The sequence below is a fragment of the Acinonyx jubatus genome, chromosome E3, assembly GCF_027475565.1.
Source record: "Acinonyx jubatus isolate Ajub_Pintada_27869175 chromosome E3, VMU_Ajub_asm_v1.0, whole genome shotgun sequence".
NCBI lineage: Eukaryota > Metazoa > Chordata > Mammalia > Carnivora > Felidae > Acinonyx > Acinonyx jubatus.
The window spans coordinates 15340414-15361254 of record NC_069398.1 but is presented as its reverse complement, the minus strand read 5'-3'; the positions used below and the strand labels follow the sequence as shown (position 1 = coordinate 15361254).

At 45.5% G+C, this 20841-nt stretch overlaps 1 protein-coding gene across 3 annotated transcripts in view; it reads right to left on the bottom strand.

The window, feature by feature from the left end:
* The window catches only part of LCMT1 (leucine carboxyl methyltransferase 1), a 40569-nt gene that overhangs the window by 16291 nt on the left and 3437 nt on the right, over positions 1-20841 (bottom strand). For 2 of the 3 annotated variants that reach the window (XM_053213026.1, XM_053213024.1), the window contains exons 2-4: positions 7881-7972; positions 5349-5470; positions 326-402 (exon numbers count right to left, since the gene is read on the bottom strand). In XM_053213026.1, the coding sequence (XP_053069001.1) occupies positions 326-402; positions 5349-5470; positions 7881-7972 (291 nt within the window). Of the gene's footprint in view, positions 1-325; positions 403-5348; positions 5471-7880; positions 7973-13950; positions 14036-20841 lie in introns of all 3 variants that reach the window. The other variant, XM_053213027.1, reaches the window with a different exon arrangement.

Sequence of the window (20841 nt, the reverse complement as noted above, 5' to 3'; positions counted from 1 at the left end):
CATACTCTGTCTCCCTCTCTCTCTCTCAAAAATAAATAAAACATTAAAACATTTTTTTAAATTTCAGATTAAAATTATACCACTATAGGTCATTTCTATTAAGTGTTCAGAGAAATTACATTAACGGACAGAAGAGTTGCAAGGGAGGGGACATTTCATTTTGAAGACAGTTTGGAATGGGGATCTTGGGGACAGAAAGAAGGTGGGAAGGGGGTAAAAGGGAAGAGTGCCCTAAAATGAGGTCTCTGGCGTTCAGATGGGCCACCTCCTGAACGCTGCCCCTGAATCCTACCGGGCTCTCTCATCTGGTCAAAGCCATACTCACTTGATGCTGTGCAGCTTTCTCGTGACTATCATGGGAAAGTCCACTTCAAAATATTTACTTGGGAGAAGATCTTCATCCTGAGGAAAAACACGCAGTAAGCTTTAGAATTATGTATTCACTCCTACATTTACTGACCACCTTCATGTACCGAGCAAGTACTAGGCCCCGAACAGCATCAGGGCACTTAAGGGTCTGACATCCAGGAACGATATGGGCAGAGATGTATTTTCCAGCTTACTGTGGTCTCCACGTGGGGAATGGATGGAGGACAGGTGTCAGGGGTTCACAGCTGTCCAGGGAAGAAGTCAAGGGGAGCCTGAAATGGAGGAGCAGTGCCTGGGATGGAGGTGGGGGTATGTGGAGGCGCTGGGGGAGTAGGACCTGACAGAATTTTCCAAAAAGCAGATGGAGATGAATCAGAGAGGGTCAGGACACCAATGCTGACCAGCATTTGAGGGATAAAATGGAATAAAACAGCAAAAATCCCGAAGCATCGCACACAGTGGGGGTGAGTACTGTTTTGTGACACGTTTACTTTTTTCTGTGAGGGGAGGATACAGCGGGTGGTAAAGGGCAGGTGCTCTGGAGCAGGGGACGGGGGTTCGAATCCCAGCTCCACTGCCTGTCTGCTGTGAGGCCCCAAAGTCACTCCACTCCCTGGGCCAAGTTTCCCTCCTCTGCGAAGCAGAGACAGGGACAGCACCTCACGGGGTTGTGAGGAGTAATGAGGAAATAAGTACACACAAGGGACACTCAGAACAGGGCCTGCCTTAGTAAGTGCCACGTGTGTGCCTTTATCATTGACTGTCACGGGGACAGGGCGCCGAGGTGGCTCCGTCGGTTAAGTGTCTGACATTGGCTCAGGTCATGATCTCACGGCTCGAGAGTTTGAGCCCCCCGTAGGGGCCAGGGCCCGCTTTGGATCTTCTGTCCCCTTCTCTCTCTGCCCTTCCCCCACTGGTTCTCTCTCTCAAGTTAAATAAATAAACTTAAAAACCTTATTGACGTGGGTACTTAGAATTAGGTCTTGGCCTGGGGTGTACATTTATCTTTACTGAGGGCTGTAGTAAAAAAGCGTGGCAGATGCGCGCACGCGCGCGCACACACACACACACACACACGACCCTGCTCCCCCTTCTACATCCACGGCCTGCTCTCCCCTTGGCCCCCTGGCCATCCTAGCACATTCTCTGTCATGTCCAACCGGTCCCTCAGCCCCGATGCGTATTCATGAACGCATTCTCTCCTCCTCAGCTCGCCAACTGCACACGCTGTAAGGACACCGCTGTCTGGACTCCCAGCGACACACTGCGTGTTGCCTGCAGCAGCTCCTGATGCCCCTGAGGCTTGGGGAAAGAAACAAGGCGCTCCACAACCTGGTGACCTGCCCGGCGCCCCCCCAAAGCGCTCTTCTAACGCCTCCATATCCACCTGTACTTACATTCCACAAGTACAGAGCCGCTTACTTAAAGTGGAAAGAAAGACCAAGAAAAAGACAATGGTTGGTGCCCAGAACCCCGTGGTGGGCCTCACAGGTGTGGGCTGGGATTAAGGAAGAGCTGGGGTGAGGATGACACCCCTCTTTCTGACTTGAGCAACTGCGCAGAACACCATTTACATGCACAGTAACGAGCGATGGACAGCAGGGACAGAGAGGGAGCCGGCCCCCCAAGACAGCATGACGGGCAGTGGGGGCGGGGGGGCAGCAATCACAAGCAAGCATTTTCCAGTAGGAGGTGACCCTAAGGGCAAGTGTCAGAACTGTGAGAGCCAGCTACCCCTCAGCCCTTGGAAAATCTCAGGGGATCTGGTCTGGGGGACAAAAGGGGAGGGAGGAAGGGGGAGACAGGAAGACAGAGACAAAGACCGTCTCCTGACCCATCAGAAGAGACACGCTCACCGATCTCAACCGTTCTCTCTCTCGGTGCTGCCGCGCTCCCCTGCCCGTGTGTAGGGCAGGGCCGGGTAAAAAGCTGTCCAAAGATATTCGGAGGAAACGTTTAGAGCATACCAGAAGATGACTTTTGCTAGGAAATTCCAGAACACCCTCTAAGGATTTCACTCACACGGTATGAAGTTAAGGACACGCTAAAATTCTAGAAGGCCTGGAGAACAAAAGCAAATGAAGGACAGCATACGATCCTATAGCTCGTCTAGGACTTCTGACTTTCTAAAGAGCTTTCCCACTCATCAGCTACTTGCCCTCTTAAGAATGCCGATTAAGGGGTCACCATGGAGGGAAAGCTTCCAAAAGGCACACCTGGAGCTTTTAAGGAACAGACATCTTCTTTCTTGCCTTTGGGAAAGGGGCAACAAATGGCTGTGGGACATGAGGCTTCAACTTTTTATTCTGGGATTCCCTGAGCCCTTCCGACACTCCACTCGCCAGTAGCTCGCACGTCACAGGAGGCATGGAAGGCAACCAGGACCGTGGATAGCTACCGGAGGGCAGCCGGGGACAACCGTGACGAAGAGTATCCCGTAGGCTCAAAGGAGATCCAACGTGGCCGACCGCTGCACAGGCTGCCATATTGAGACTGACCCCCTGCGTCCTTGATCCTCTGGCCGTGTGGAAATAGGATTCAAGAGACACCAAGAAGCTGAGGTCCCTTAAAGGGTTTCACTCACCCTTTATTCTTTGTCTGGAGTTGTACTGGCTTTCCTGCACCCTACTCTCACCCGCTGCTTGAAGGTGGGAACCTTCAACTGTCCCAATGGTCTTGGGGCCTGATGTCATACAGAACGAGCTCACACACAGTGGCAGCAAAAAGCCTGTGACCCACAGCCAAGCCTCTGCTGGTGCAGCCAGGGGACCCTCCCAGGTGGAAGGTGCACGAGACAACAAGACTAGCCGACAAGATTTCCCCTCCTCTTTTACAGAAGCACATAGAGCTCAAAAACAGGGATCAGCGAACGTGCTGTAAACAGCCAGTACTCTAGCCTTTGCAGGCCAGACGGTCTCTGCTGTGACTTCTCCACACTCTGCTGCCGTAGGGCTAAAGCAGCCATAGGGAAGATGGAAGGAACTGGGAGTTGGCTGTGTCGCAGTAAACCTTTATTTACCAACATAGGTGGCAGCCTAAGTTTGGCCCGTTCAGCTCCTGCTCCAAAGAGCAAACAAGCATCATTTTTCTAAAAAGAAACTCAGATTTTTTTAAAACCCTTTAGACTAATGTCATTATCAAACAAAACGAAAAAACTCCACCAAATTTTTCAGACCCTGCACTATTCTCCTTCCTCACTGCTGACAGATAACCTTTTTCTTGGAAGGGGCACATGAGCTTCAGTGTACCTTGCTCAGAAATAAAAATCTCAGATTTAGTAATGATTAACCCACCTACACGGCGGGGGGAGAAACCAAACCACGGGACCACGTTGAAAGGGTGTCAAGCCCAAAGGAGGAGTTTCTCCCGTGGCTTCTGTTCACACTGCACACATTCTGCCACTGCATTCTCTTCCAGTTCCTTCCACCACACCGTGGTCTCTGAGGCCCAGAGGCACCGCCGACCTATAGCAAAGAGCCCCCCCCTCCCCCCCCCCCCGAGCAGCCGCAGGGCTCTCTGGAGAGAACAAGGAGGGAATCTGGACGTGGACGAACTGCAGTCCGTTGTTTGTTCCATGCTCCAGTGCCACTGGCTGTCCGACCTGGGGACGGCACAAGCTGTCGGAGCCCGCCTTGCCCCATCTGGGTAACCCCCCCCCCCACCTGCAGAGCTCTCACGTTCATTCCCGAGGTCATGGATGTGCACGCCCTTCAGAAACGTTAGCTGTCTTATCCTGAATGAAGAATGCAGACGCAACCGGTTAATACTAAGGCTGTGCTGAGGCCACTGATTTCTCGCCTCAGTGAGAGAGAGGCTGGGGGCACCGATGACCAAAGACCTCATCGGGTGAGCTGATGAGGGACAAAATACACACTCAGGTCGCATTAGGCCCACACACTCTAGTTTCTCTTGGTGTACTTCTGCAAGAATCTGGGGAAATGCACGTACCCATGACTGCCACATGACCGACCTGGCAGGAGAACCAAGAGAGATCTGTACAAACCTACAAAAAAGAAAACGCAATCAGTGAGATCGTTGTGGAGAAAAGGTTTGGTGCTACAATTCCAGCCCGGAATCAAAGACCAGGCCTGTGGTCCTGATTCTGCCACTAACTGGACCCATTTCCTCTTCTGTGAGGGAGTGTAATTAAACCTGCTCTTGAACCCTAACGAAGGAGGTGAGGGACCAAATCAGAGAATGGAGGGGCACCTGGATGGCTCAGGCAGTTGGGCTCTGACTCTTGATTTCGGCTTGGGTCACGGTCTCGTGCTCCGTGGGATAGGCCCCGCATCCAAGCCCCACTTAGGATTCTCTCTCTCTCTCCAAATGAATAAATAAACTTAAAAGGGCTTTGTGTCATGCTACCATCACCCAGCCTTGCAAATCTCCAAGCTATACTAAAGACACCGTCACGACGACAGTAAAGTCTTTTGTTGTCGTCAAAACGGCAAATGCATGGGCCCCTGGTCTCAGCTACTCCACTGGCAGGGCGCTTGCACACACGCAGAGAATGTATACAAGGATTTTGATCAAAAGCCCTGTTTGTAACAGCAGGAGCTAAGAAGCAAGGCACATATCTAGGGCCCTGGTGACATCACGTACGTGGCTGACAGTGGTGGCACAGCAGGTGCAAGCAGATGGGGACAGGGACGCGAGACAGGCAGTCACCGCATTCCTTTTGAATATATTTCTAGCATTTAAAAACATGTTTATTGACTTATTTTGAGAGAGAGATGGGGGAAGGGCAGAGAGAGAGGGAGAGTGAGAGAGTGACAGAATCCCAAGCAGCCTCTGTGCCGTCAGCACAGAGCCCAATGCGGGGCCTGAACCCACAAACCGAGAGATCATGACCTGAACCGCAGTCAAGGGTCGGGTGCTCAACCGACAGAGTCACCAAGGCGCCCCTGACATTTTTTAACCCGGTGGGAACCTTCAGAAAATTAATTCGGGAAACAAGGGGGCGGTATTTTTTAATTTACCTTTAGTCTCCAGAAGATGGTATCCATCCCAGCCCCAAGATTTAGAATCTGACAGTGACATTCTGTCTTCTGTAGAAATGCCTTTATAAGCTGACTGACGCCATGGACGCGAGCAAAATATCCTGAGAGAGAGACAGAGACAAGCCATGACTCAGTGATGATGGAAATAAGCCTTGCCAAGTTCACCACACCAGGAGGACAAAACGCAACACTTCTGCCCTTCTTCAGGGGTAGCGGTTTAGGTTATCCATAGACCTTAGGGGAGAAGTAACGACTTTAACATTCTCTTCTTTTTTTTTTTTTTTTAAAGCCATTTGAACCAAAAGAAGCACAATCTATCCAATGGTTGGATCAACTACCTTAAGGAAAACGCAACATCCCCTAATTCTACATATGAAAGAAAAATATTTTACATCAAAACATAGGATCTCTTAGAAATGTGTTTTTTCCTGGCTCAGTGAAAGCTACTCTGAATTCTGCTGAAACTCAAAATTGGGAGACCGTCTGGAAAGTATTCTGGGGTCAGGAAATGGGGCAGATAAATGTCAAAGCAAAGACAGCCATATTTCTTATCGTGCTCCCTTCATCTCCATCCTGTGTGGGTTAGAGCCTCGATGTTTGTAAAACATCACAGGCGGGGTTGGGCAGGGGGCGGTGCACAGGCAAATGGTGCCTAATAAACTGACTTGTTAAGCTCTGGCGTGGGAAGCTGGAACAGAGGAGACAAGAAATAAAAGAGGGTCAAAGGAAGATAAAATTGATCTGTGTTCTAAACCCTTCTGCTTACAGTATTACTATTTTAAGAACAAAATTTGAGTGGCATTTAGACACTTACTGCAATTTGACATAGGGATTTCATGTCTATGGATTCTACTAGTAAATGATTTGAGCTTGTCTTTTTACATGTCTCTTTTGGGGCGCCTGGGTGGCTCAGTCGGTTAAGCGTTCGACTTCTACTCAGGTCATGATCTCACAGTCTGTGAGTTCGAGCCCCCCGTCGGGCTCTGTGCTGACAGCTCAGAGCCTGAAGTCTGTTTCAGATTCTGTGTCTCCCTCTCTCTCTGACCCTCCCCTGTTCATGCTCTGTCTCTCTCTCTGTCTCAAAAATAAATAAATGTTACATGTCTCTTCCATTTACTTTTCTAGTAAATCCTTTTTACCGTGGGTTACAGAGTATCATCCACAACGGACTGGACATTGGAAAAATTTTAAAAATGCTCCCCACACGCTGTTTGGGAAGCACTCTCCTACTATGGGGCCCTGGTCTAGCGATGCCAACCCAGGGAGAGGAAGAAGGACGGAGGGCTGACCTGCCGCCCAGGGCCCCCAGCACCCAGGGCACCATGGTGGGGCCCTGCCTCTGCAGGGTCTGTTAGGAAAGCGTCCTCAAGAGTGCGGGAGGGAGGCTTAAGGCCTCTTAGCCAGGCCTCGTCCAATCTTACTGATGCCTGGTTTCACCCTCAGCTCAAAGTAAGTACCATGTCCTTATTCTCAGGAAGCACCACTTTAAAATTTCTTCGCATTTCTCATTGAAACTACCCATAGGATCCATCTTTAGGGCCAAGATGCCCTGCACCCACAAGAACTATGGTCATTTGGCCAATTTCTCAATCTGGCTGAGACTAAGTCACCCTCCTATCTCAACTCCTTTCACTGCCTTGATAGAAATCACTTGTACAGCCTAACACGGTTACTATCACTTTAACAAGGCCAAAAAAAGTCATTCCTTCCATGAACAGACAGTTCACAGTAAAAGATATATAAATGGCTCTTAAACATATAAAATGATCTTGGGGCACCTGGGTGGCTCAGTGGGCTAAGCAAGTGTCCGACTCCTGATTTCGGCTCAGGTCATTATCTCACGGTTGAAGGGTTTGAGCCCCACATCGGGCTCTGTGCTGACAGCATGGAGCCTGCTTGGGATTCTCTCTCTCATTCTCTCTCTCTCTCTCTGCCCCTCCCTGCTTGCAAGCAAGTGAACTCTCGCTCGCTCGCCTGCTCTCAAAATAAACATTTAAAAAATATATTAAAAAAATAATCATAATGATCTTCAACTTCACCCCAAAATAAGAGGAATCTAAAATAAAATTACTGTAAGATACCATTTTTCATGGATCAGATTAACATACATGAAAAGTTTCATAATACACTGTGTTGGTGAGGATGTTGGGAAATAAGCACTTTCATATACTACTGGAGAGAAGGAACACTGGAACTCTCATGTTAAGAATGAATCCCTATGTTACACTGCTGGCTTTGAAATGGAGAAGGGGCCATCTTCCGTGGAATGTAGGTGGTTTCTAGAAGGTAGACAAGAAAAGGAAATAGACTCTCCCCTATGGTCTCCAAAAGAAACGGCCCTGATGACACTTTGATGTTAGCCTAGTAAGACCCATGTTTGACTTCTGACCTTCAGAACTGTAAGATAATAAATTTGTATTGTTTACAAAAAAAAAAAAAAAAGAATGAATCCCTAAAACCCCAGGCCTCTCAGCTGATGAGGGAATAGTGAGAAGGGAGGGGGTCACTTGCCTCTGTTAATTTCGGGGGCCTTCCTCTCCTTAGACAGTCTTACCAAATGCTGGATGTAAGGATCATGCCAGTAGCCAATGCTTACTGCAAACCTGGAAGGGATAAAAAGGAGGCAGGTGAGTAGACGTCAGTAGATTCAGGTTCTCGGGAACCAGGTCAAGGAGGAAAACCATCTACTTCACAAGGCCAACACACTCCCATTTAGCACCCCGTTACAAATGTAAACAGACTCAGCCATCCGCCGAGGTGCTCACTTACACTCCCTCTCACCCTTCCCACGGCGGCCATGTGTCACCTCTCTTTATTCTGATTGCTAATTCCTTTCCCATGACCCTGGAGAGCATGTAACCTCACCTCATCCCTCACCCAGAAGACGTGCAACCGTTTATTCACTCGGCAAACTCGATGGCCAGAACTATTCAGACAACCCTACTCAACCAGAAGTTCTGGGTCCACAGGAAAGATCTAGAATTGTTTTGTCAAACTCGATAATGACTCCCTAAGTATTTTCCCCAGCTCTGTCATTTCACGTCCCTTAAGGAGTAAAGGGAAAACCAGGAACAAATAAACAGAACAGCTACAACCTAGAAAATTTTGCTGTTGTAGCTTACCCTCTCTGGCATGCACTACAACCTGGAAAATGCTACAGTAACCTAACCTCTCCCCAGGCCACACGACAGGGAATCAAAGCTCTAGTGTTCTAAGCCAGGGATCTGAAACCCCAATGACCACTTAAGGTCTCCTGGCAACCATGAGTGGAACCAGCCTTAGGACAAGGACATGTAATGGAAGAAACCTGGATCCTTAAGGCCGAGCCACTGTGGGCCTGCATCCCGCTCTACCTCTCCACAGACATTTTGAGAGTTTCCAAATGTCTTTATCGCTTAAACCAAACGGAGTCAGGCTTCTGTTACCTGCTACACCCTGAAGCATCCTAAGTGATATCCTGAGTGTATGAGCTCATTTCCATGTTTCTTGATGAACAAGCGGAGAGGGGAAGGGGTGAGTGACTGTTACCCAGCTAGAGTCTGAGCTCCCAGAGGCAGATATGATATCTTCTCTTTACGTCCATTGACAAGGCTTACCGCTGCCTTGACTGTGGTCGGTGCTAATCCTGTACAAACCTATCCCCCCCAGTCTCTCTCATGTCCACGTTCACACATCCGCATACACACACACATACACACATAAGGAAGCACATACTTTTGGTTTCTCGAGGCAGCAAGTCAGCACGGAAATGCACAAAGCACTCATTAAGGGACACGATTTGCTACAGGCCCAGACTGCCCAAGTTTTACAAGGGTGAACAGGCTCAGCTGTCTAAAACGGTGCTTTTCAAACGATGAATTATGACCCGTCCGTATAATAAAATCAGTGTAGTTTGCAAGTCTCCATCTGTGAAAATGCAGTCGAATAGAGTGAAATAGAAAATATCAGTATGCATTCCACACTGTAAGAGTTAAGACGGTTTTGTGAAGCTTTTGTTGAAGTGGGTGTTTGGGGTAAAATGCAATGAAAAGTCTGTTCTCCGAACAAACAAAATAGACTCTGAAACACAGAGAACAAGGTGGTGGTTGCCAGAGGGGGCACGGGGATGGACAAAATAGGCAAAGAGGGCTTAAGAGGTACAAACTTCCAGTCATATAAGTAACGCACAAAGATGAAAAGTGGAATATAGGGAATCCAGTCAATAATACTCTTATAACAGTACGGTGACAGATGTGACAACACTTAACTGTGGTGAGTGCTGAGTAATATGTAGATTTGTCAAATCACTCTGTTGCACGCCTGAAATTAATGTGACATTGTATGTCAACTATACTTCAATAAGTAAAAAAAGAGAGAAGATGGTGTTCTCACTGTTGGCGGGTTTGAGGAGCACCGGCCTCAAAGGAATCACCTAGTGCCATCTAGTGGTAAAGGCCGTATCTGCAGTCCAAGAACCACAGACTAGTGATGCGAACATCAAACATGGACCTAAGGGTTGGAGGCGGCCTTGGAACTGACCCGGTCAACCCTGACATCCGATGCCAGAATCCTTCAACAACACCAAGCCACTGCCTGACTATGCACCACAAAGAAGGCACTCACTCCAATGCCCAGCAGCCCTACCTGCTGAAAAGCTGATCGAGTTGCCCCCCTCCACAAGCTCTGCGTTGGACTTACTACCGCCCTCCTCTGGATGACAAGGAGCAGTTTCCCCTCCTCTCAACCGTATTCTCCGTCAAGTTAGTACTATTGATTCCATCAAGCCATCTTTGGTGAGGGTCTGCTAAGTGCCAGCCATTGGGGATACAGTAGTGAACCAGACACGAAGATAAGGAAGGGCTTGTGACAGATGAAGGACAACAGCATGGAGGACGGATGGACCTACGTTAGAGAATGTGAGAGGGAAAGCCTCTCTGGAAAGGGAATGGGCTGAGTTGGGTCCTTACACAACTGGAGAAAGCTGTGCAAAAGGCATTCTAGACAGGAGGAAGAGCAGACAGAAATGCTCTGGACAGGAACCGCCTTGGAATGTTCCAGTAACAGAAAGTCTGTAGGGAGGCTGGAGAACAGCGGAGAAACAGGAGAAACTAGAGAGGCGGGTGGTGGGAGCCAGGGAGAGACCTCTGCAGCCACGTGCGGCGGCCCAAACCACGGCGAGGTGCACAAACGTAACAGGTGGGGACAGAACACGAACGTGTCCGGTCACAAGTCCTTATGACTCCCACTTTCTAATGTTTCCAACATGCGTCTCCTTCTGGTCTCCAGATCTAGAAGACTGCCAGTGGTTTGTGGGAGGAAAAGGGGGGATGTCACTGATCTGCCCTTCAGAGCGGCTAACATGACAAGATTTACAGAGCACTGCTAAGAAGAGTAAGGGTCAAAGAACTAGCGGGCACTGCTGATGGGGAGTTCCAAAGGGAGATGGGCAACCTGTTTCAGAGCTTAGAATTCTGTCACCCCTGGGAGCCCAGCTGAACATGGTGGATCCACACAAGGAAACACTAACCGGTCATCTCAGACATGAACGAGAAGGATCAGACATGCCAAGATGTTCAAGACACCGTGAAGGGAAAAATGGTAGGCCAAGAACCTGTGTAGCCAATGTGCCCGTGAACACGTGTATGTGCATATGTGCGTATCTACAGACAAGGACTAGGGAACTGGCGATTTCTGGTGTGTGTGTGTGTTAATTTATCTCTATGTTTTAAACTTTTTCTCCATGAACTATATGCCGTATTTCATCTAAGACATTATCAATTATAAGACTGAAAAAAGAAAGAAGAAACACTGCCAGTTAGTTAGCTTAATGTTTTTCTTATTGCTTACAATTTTAATTTTGTGCTTGTTGGAAAAAGCCCATTTACTTGTTTGTTTAATTAGTTTTAAAGTAGGCTCTGTGTGCAACGTGGGGCTTGAACTCACAACCACATCCAGAGTTGCATGCTCTGTTGACTGAGCCGCCAGACGCTCCTGCAAAAGCCCTTTTGTGCTTATTTAAACAGATTGAAAGGAAATGGATGAATGCAGTAAGAGGGTTAAGTCTTCCCTTTTGGGGTATCTGTGAGTTTCCACACAATATTGACCTTCGGGCTGCCAAGAGCATTGGCAAGGCTGCATCCCCAAGAGATCACCATCATCCTCTCCAAGATTTCCTTCCACGCTACCGACCATCCAGGTGCAGGTTTTATTACTGAGCCTTTCTCGATCTCATCAGGAGGTATCAATGGATGGTTCTCCAACAGCATCAGGATTTGTGCTCCTTCTGCAAATGGCCCTTAAAAGGCACGTGGACAGAAGCACCCAAGAGCTGACGGTGTAGTCCTCCGGCCATGCCGCAAGCAACAATGACCACATCCACTTGCACAGGTAATGACAACTCTAACATGACTTGGCAGTGACCGCAGGACACATCGAGAATAAATCACAGCTGATGGCAAAGACGTAAGAACGTGTGTCACAGCATGGATCAAATACAGTATTGCCTTCACCACATGAGCAACAGTAAGCTTAGATATCATAAGCAAACATAAAAGGCAAATATTAAGCGATGAAAAGTACCTGTGACATCACAGAGTAACATCCTTAAAACATAAAGAACTTACAAATCAGTAAGGAAAAAAATCCTAATATCCCAGAAGAAAGGCCAAAAATGGGCAGTTCACCAAAGAGCCAAGTGACCACTGAATATACAAAATAAAGAAACCCAAAAATGCAAAATGAAAGCAGAAACAGCAAGCAGTAAATCTGCTATCAAATCAGCAACAAAACCGTTTAATAGAACCCGGCTTTGGTGAGGATGAGAAAGAGGGCACCTGAGCCGCCAGAACTGTAAACTGTCACTGCCATGCCACAAGGCACTTCGGCTGCTGGTACTCAAAGCTGAAGAGTTATATTTACGTGATGACCAAACAATCCCACTTCTAGGATTTTACCCTAAGGAAATAGTCAAGAATGAACACAAAAAGGTTTCAGTAAGAACACTGAACCTGGGGTTACGCTATCAGGTGAACAAAGCAAGCTACAGAATTCTATGTACAGAATGTTCCCAATTCTGTTAGATGAATGCGTACATTCACGTACACGTGAATATACATACATGTACAGTATACATATCAAGACTTCCCAGAGTAGGCACCAAAAGGTGAACAGTGGTCGCCTCTACACTGACACTGTGCACCTAGTGCTGCTGTCTGTCTGTCTGTCCCCACCACAGTCCTCTGTTGCCCAAACCCAGAAAATATCCCCTCTCTTTGTGTATCCTGACTTTGTTTAAAACCCAAAGCATCAAAAATCTCAGATTTGGGAAGACCTATTTCGCAGTCTTCGGTCAATCCCTATTGCTTTTGAAATTTTCATGACATTCACATACCACCTGTTCAGTGTAACATTTCTTTAAATCAACTCGCTTTTTTTTAGCACTCGGGTCTGACGTGCTACCTGGGATTTTCTTCTAACACACACTATAATAAATACCTAACTATTAAAATTTCAAACATCTGTGTGCCACCTAAAGTCATTTCACATTCCTTCCGTGGGAAACACTGATCTGGGCCAACCGCCTACTCACTCGAGAGCATTTACTGACTCTGCCCTATAGGCATGAGTACCACCTGCAACAGGAAAGGGGTGACATGCTCTCCGCCAGGGATTTCTTCACCTGAAGGAAAGGGCAGGGGCCCTCCGTGCTCTCCCAGCCAGTGAGGATCAAGGCCAGGTTCATTTTACTTCTATCAACACTCCTGAGATCTGACTACAATGCCAGGCATCATTCCAAATGCTTGACCAATAGGAACGGAACACCTACAACCCTCATAGTGACCCCCCGTGGGAGGCACTGCTTTACAGACTGAGGTGAAGGTCGGTCCCTCAAGCTGCAGAACCCTATAGAAAATTTCATTCTAGGGGTGCCTGGGTGGCTCAGTCGGTTAAGCGGCCAACTTCGGCTCAGGTCATGATCTCACGGTCCGTGAGTTCGAGCCCCACGTCGGGCTCTGTGCTGACAGCTCAGAGCCTGGAGCCTGTTTCAGATTCTGTGCCTCCTTCTCTCTCTGACCCTCCCCTGTTCATGCTCTGTCTGTCTCTGTCTCAAAAATAAATAAACATTAAAAAAATTAAAAAAAAAAAAGAAAATTTCATTCTATTGCTTTTCAAACCTATTTACCCACCTGGATTTGGATCCCTCCCCCGACACTTCAGTTGCTTAAATGATATCTGTGTGCATGTGTATGTGTGTATGTGTTTGTGTGTTTATGTGTGCGTGTGTGTGTATATATGTACACACACACACATTTATATGTACATTAAACATATATATGTAACGTATGCATACATACACAAACATACAACGTACTTAAATGCAGTTGCAAAAATCAATCCGATACTCTTAGCATCAATTTTTAAGTTTGAAATTTGAACTACATACTGCATACTAGCCTAAGATACTGCTCTACCTCTTATTGTTAATTTTATTGTTCTTTCTTTTAGTCTCTTTTTTTTTGTTTGTTTCTATTTCTTGGTAGTTTTATTCTTGGTTATAAATGGAAGGCAGGAAGCAAAGTCTTAAGGGCAACAGACTTTGTACCTAAACAGACTTTGAGTTTGTTTCCTTTCTTGTGAGCTCTGCTGCTTTCTTAAGTAGATCCGCAAGGCCTTAAGTGTTGAATCACCTAAAAAAAAACAAAACAAAACTGAGCCTCAATTAACTCACACGCTATCGTTTCTTCCCAACAGAGAGGCTACTGGTATTGCCTTTTGGCTTCAGCTAACACCCAATTACTTTACAAGGATTAATATGTCCTAAAATCTACTGCCTCCACTGTAAGTACTCATTGACTAGTGGGCAAGGCATTTATGAAAAAGGAACCAACATTCACAAGAAGGTGAGTTAAGTAGGAGAAGTCAATCAGAAAGTTCCCATGGTACAATGTCTCATATCTGACTTAAGCAAACAAAAAACCCAGTTAATACAGAATATAGTAACAGGATGTCATGGGCCTGAATGATGCTAAAGTTCTTTTGGAAAAAATAAAACATTTAAGCACATGTAGTCTGAATATTTTCTCCCAGTCTGTCTTGCCTGTTCATTTTCTCAGTGCATCCATTTTTCCTTTGTAATTAGTGCTTTTTTTGGTTCTGTATCCAAAACATTTGCCTACCTCAAGGTTGTCAACATATGCTCTCATGGTTTCATATAAAAGATTTATGGTTCTAGCTTTTATATTTCAGTTTATGATCCATCCCAAATTAATGTGTACACAACGAGGTAGGAGCTAAGGCCCATTTTGTTTCCACATGAATATCCACTTTACCCAGAATTATTCATTAAAAAGACGTCCCTTTCGCCCACTGAATTGGCTTGACAATCTAGGTGAAGATCAACCAACAGTACTTGTGTTTGGTCTATTTCTTGGACTCTTTATTCTGTTTCACTGATCTATCTTTATGCCAAAGACTTTGATTGCTGTGGCTTTACTGCAAGTCTTCAAATTAAGCAGTATTAAGCAGTTTAAGTTCTTCAACTCTGCTCTTCATTTGAAGACTTTTTTGGATATTCAAGACCCTTCACGTTTCCATATACATTTTCGAAACAATCTGTTAATTTCTTCTAAACAAAAAAAGATGGCTAGGATTTTGACGGTGATTGCACTGATTCCACGGATCAAGTCAGGGAGAACAGGAATCTCAAAACATCAAATCTTCCAATGCATGAACAAAGCGTATCTCCCATTTATTTCAGTCTTCTTGAATTCCTCTCAACAGTGTTTTACAGTTTTCTGTGTAAAGTTGTTTTGTGTCTTTCGTTATATTTATTCCTACCCACTTTAGGTTTTTGGATGCTATTGTCAGTATTTTCAACTTTAATTTTCCTACCCATGTATGTATACGTACAATATATCTATCTGACAAAGAATTCCTATCCAGAATATATAATAAACTCCAATGAGTCAAAACCAAAACCCATTAACAACAAAAATGGGCAAAAGACTTGGACAGTTCACGAAAGATGTAGGAATGTCCAATAAACACACAAAAAGATGCCTAAGATCATTAGTCACCAGGGAAATGCAATTTAAAACCATAATGAGATGCTCTTTCACCCTCACTGACAATACAGAATGTTGACAAGGATGTTGAGCAACTGGAGTTTCAATATATTGCTGGTGGGAAGTGTAAAGTGATAAACCACTGTGGAAATTAGTCTAGCGGTTAAATATATACCCACCCTGTGACTAAGCAATTCTATTTCTAGACATTTATTTGAGAGAAATTGAAGACCTGTATAAGAATATCCCTTGTAGCCTATTCACAATGACCAAAAACTTCGATACAACTCAAATGTCCTATCATTGGAGAACACACGAACAAATCATGGTGTATTCATACATGTATAGGAACAAACTACTTTACACTGACAAAGACTCTTTCCTTGACCAAACTCTAGCCAGGTTCCTCGAGCCCTCTTCTCAACTAGGCTTCAACCTTGACTTACTGTATAGAGACTCAAACAAACACTAATGTAGACTTTAACAGCTCAAGGCTCCACCCCTAGGATGATTCCGGTACCCCTTAGTGCCTACCCGAGAAAACTCAAGGCTGCCAAAAGCATCCATTGTTTCTTCTAGCCAACACTGAAAGATCAGGTCCCTGTCTCCCAGTGAGCAAATCCAGGTGGTTTCACATGAACCAATACCTTTCCTGGCTTTTGTAATTTTTTACTTCTGACTTTATTCACCCCCAACTTTACTCCCTCATTCTCTCTTTAAAATCTCCTCTGTACAAACTGAAGTTGAGTTTCATTCACTCCGGACTCTTTTCCTTATTGGCATAGTTAATTACTGATTAAACTCTGTCCTCATCACGTGAACTAGTATCTAGCTTTATCTTTAAAAAAAATTTTTAATGTTTATTTATTTTGAGAGACTGTGTGTGTGCATGGATGCACACGCAGAGGAGGAGCAGGGGGTGGGGGAGACAGAGAGAGAGAGAGAGAGAGAGAGAGAGAGAGAGAGAGAGAATCCTAAGCAGGCTCTGCACTGTCAATGCAGAGCCAGACATGGGGCTCAATCCCACAAAACGTGAGATCATGTCCTGATCCGGAATCAAGAGTCAGATGCTCAAGTGACCAAGCCACCCAGGCGCCCCTGGCTTTATCTTTGATAACACAAACAACATGGATGAATCTCAAGGAACACAGTTGAGTGAAAGAAGACAAAATAATACATACTGTATGACCCCATTTCTATGACATTCGAAAACAGGCAGATCTAATCTACCACAGATTTCGAAACCAGAAAATGACTGGTGAGGGTAAGGAGACTAATTAGAAACATATAACAAGGGAAGTTTCTAGAGTTTCAGATATATTTTATATCTTGTTTTGGGCGGCGGTACACAGATATACCGTTGACTCTTGAACAACACAGGGGTTGGGGTGTCAACCTCCTGTGCAATCAAAACTTTGAGTATAACTTTCGATTCCCCAAAAACTTAACTACAAATTGACTACTGTTGACCAGAAGTCTTAACAGTTGGTTAACATGTATTTTGTACGTTAGATTTATTATATATTGTATTCTTTCAATAAAGTAGGCTAAAGAAAATATTAAGAGGGGCACCTGGGTGGCTCAGTTGGTTAAGTGTCTGACTTTAGCTCAGGTCACGATCTCATAGCTCATGGATACGAGCCCTGCATTGGGCATTCTGCGGTCAGTGCGGAACCCACTTTGGAGCCTCTTTCTCCCTCTCTCTGCCTCTCCCTTGCTCGTGCACGTGCACGCTCTCTCTCAAAAATCAATAAGCACTAAAAAAAAAGAAAATATTAAGAAAATCATAAAGAAAATATGTTTAGAGTACTGTACTGCATTTATCAAAAAAGCCACATATAAGTGCAGTTCAAACCCATGTTGTTCAAGAGTCAACCATATACACTTGTTAAGACTCATCAAACTGAACACTAAAGACCTGAGCATTTTATTTTATAAATCATCACCCTCTCACCCCTGCTCTCCCACCTCCATTTTCTTCCTTCCCCTCTCCTTCTGTCTCTTAAGAATACCTGGGGAAATTCTGAAGAACAAGAAAGATGAGCGATATAGCTGACCCTCCGATGGGGGATATTCCCCATTCAATATCCACTTACCCCTTCCTCCTTACCCCCATTTTGTTTGAGGTATCAATCTGCCCCGTGAGAAATTCTCCCCTCCCACACTTTCTTGCAGCTAGGGGTGAGGTCACCTGCCCAATTCTGGCCAATGAGAAGTATGTAGAAGTCTCCAGGGTGGGACTCCCTGAAAACCTATTGCTTTCACAGACTCAAACACATGCTTTTGTTAGTATCGCTTTCTTTTCTTTCTTCCTGGAGTACAGCTGCTCAAATGAACTAAGGAGATTGTGCTAGTCCCTGATACAACCCTGTTTTACTCCAAGCTAGAGGAGCTCTTGGCAAGTCACGACTAACACTTCGCAAGTCAAAACGTTTAGGCATCGAAATGAAAAAAGCAATTCCGACTGGAAGTCAAGAATGATCTACGCATTGCTGTGCTAAAGTATACATAAGAATTTAGTATGTAAGTGATATTTCAAATCAATGGAGGATACAGACCATCAACGGACAGTGTAGGAACAAAAGCTGCTAACTTATAACATACAAAATTATAAAGATAGATGAATGCTCTAAGCAATAGAAGCCAAAACCATACAAGTGCTAAAAGAAAAGGCAGTGATCGAAAACGGTCTCATAAAACGTTACCCAAAAGCCCCAAGCCATAAAGTTAGACTGTCAGATTTGGCACCATAAAGATTCAGAATTTCTGCATCATGAAATGTACGGTACAAGCCAAACTTAAAGACAAGCAACAGTTTGAGAGAAAATAATGGAACACATACGTAGGCAAAGGACTACTACCATACATATGACAAGTTCTTACAGACCAATAAAAACATAAATGAAACAAAAAACCAAAAACCCAGTTAGGAAAATATAAGGAGAAAGGCGTCATGTAAAAAAATATCAGAGATAGTGAAGAACTAAAAATGCTCAGTCTTAGGACGCCAGGGTGGCTCAGGCGGTTGAACGTCTGGCTTCGGCTCAGGTCATGATCTCACAGTTTGTGAGTTCGAGCCCCGCATCAGGCTCTGCGCTCATAGCACAGGGCCTGCTTCGGATCCTCTCTCTCCCTCTCTCTGCCCCTTCCCCGCTTGCTCTCTCTCTCTCAAAAATAAACATAAAAAATTTTTTTAATAAAAATACTCAGTCTTACTAGTGAGTATAATAAAAGTTTTTTAAATAAAATAAAAATTTTTAAGAGGTATTATCCACCTGCCAGCTGACAAACAATTTAAAAGACTGAGAATATTCTGTATTTAGCATCTCTTTTACCATGAGAACAGAAACGGACACAACCTCTTTCGAGGACCACTTTGCAAAGGCTTCTCCCCTGAAATCCATCTCACTGGAAAACTGAAACGCACATGCAAAGATGTTTATCGCAGCCCCGTTTTAATAGCAAAATCATAGCTACCCAAATGAACAGAAGAACAGTCACATAAACTAAAACCACATTGTGGAATACTGTTCAGCCATTACAACAACAAAAAAAATGGAGACAAAAACTTATATGTACAGTATATTCAAATTAGACTAACGAGTTGGGGAAAAGTACTCACTTTTGCCCTTTAACAAATTAACCATTAGGGGGCACCTGGCTGGCTCAAACAGTATGTCATTCTTGATCTCAGGGTTGTGAGTTTGAGCTCCACGTTGGGTGTAAAGACTACTTAAAAAACAAAATCTTGGGGGTGGGGGGGGAATCTGGGTGGCTCAGTCAGTTAAGCATCTGACTCTTGGTATCAGCTCAGCTCATGATCTCACATTTTGTGAGATCAAGCCCCGCATCAGGCTCTGCACTGACACAGTGGAGCCTGCTTGGGATTCCTTCCTTCCCCCTCTCTCTCTGCCACCCTCCTTAACCCCGCGTGCACACACTCGCTCGCTCGCGCACGCTCTCTCTCAAAATAAATAAGCATTAAAAAAATAACAAAAAAAATTAAAAAAAAATCTTAGGGGCACATGAGTGGCTCCGTTGGTTAAGCGCTTGGCTCTTGATTTTGGCTCAGGTCACGATCTCATGGTTTGTGGGACTGAGCCCCACACTGGGCTCCACATAGATGGCATAGAGCCTTTCTCGCCCTCTCTCTCTCTGCTCCTCCACCTCCCCCCTCAAAAAAAAAAAAAAAAAAAACATCAATAATAATAATAATAATGTTTAAAAAATTAAAAAATCTTAAAAACATAATCATAAAAAAAATAGTATTCTAGATTTGAAATCATTGTTTTTCATAGATATTTTCCAAAATTTAATTTGTTGCTTTTTTGAAAACATGAGGAGAGGGTTGCAGAAAATCCACGATTTACGGGACCTTCCTGATGGGCAAGTTGGGCAGCTAATTTATCCTCACCAGAATATTCTAATTCTAAAGTGACACATCTTCTCTGAGGATAGAAAGCAGCAGCCCCCACCTTCAACTATTCAGATCAATCTCTCAAGCGCTGCTCTCTGGGCACCAGCTGCAAAGATGCAACCCGTGTGCTAGAAAGGCCTAGGCCCTTGGGAAAATGCCGTCTCTCCAGGAAGGTGATCCTGTGACCCACCTGCACCTCAAGGGGGACATTTTTGGATTTGGTTGAAATCAGATTAACTTCTGTAATTTTTACAACAGGATTTCAGACTTACAGCCCCTGGCCTGGTATCTAAAACAGACAGACCACTCAAATCCAGTGAAACAGAACAGCAGAATGTTGAGACCACATCAGGAAGTGCAACCCTGAGCATCGGCGTTCAGTTCCTCGTCACTTTGCCGCCTGAGAAATCGGTCTAGCAGGCACGTGGCTAAGGCAGACACGGGCATTCCCCGCACCTTTCTTCTCGCGGGGGGAGACAAATGTTCAACACTACGCCTACACCGCAGCTGGACTGACCACCGCCAAGGACACGCACAGAGAACACAGAAGGGGCTGGGCCTGGTCTGCAGGTGTCAGAGGCCTCCTGGTGGGAGCCGCATCTGAGATGAGCCAGAGGGCTTGGCTTCTTCTTTCACTCACTGGCCTCACCCACATCCAATCTGTCAACACATCCCATCACCTCCTCCTTCAAAACGTACCCAGAATCTGGTCGATTCTCAGCCCTTCCAGTGCTACCATCCTGACCCAAGACAGCAGCACCTCTGTCTTGGAATATTCCATCAGCCTATTAACTGATCTCCCTGCTTCCATCCTTGCTCCCTACAGGCTGCTCTCAACAGAGAAGCTAGAGTGATCCCATTAAAACGTAAGTCAGGTCACCTCGTTCTTCGGTTCAAAATTCTCCATCGGACACCACCACAAGTCCCTAAGACCCCTTCAGCCCTCCTCCTTCTCCCTCATGCTGGCCTGGTCCTTCCTGGAACAAGTCAGGCCTGCTCCCTCCATGGGGCT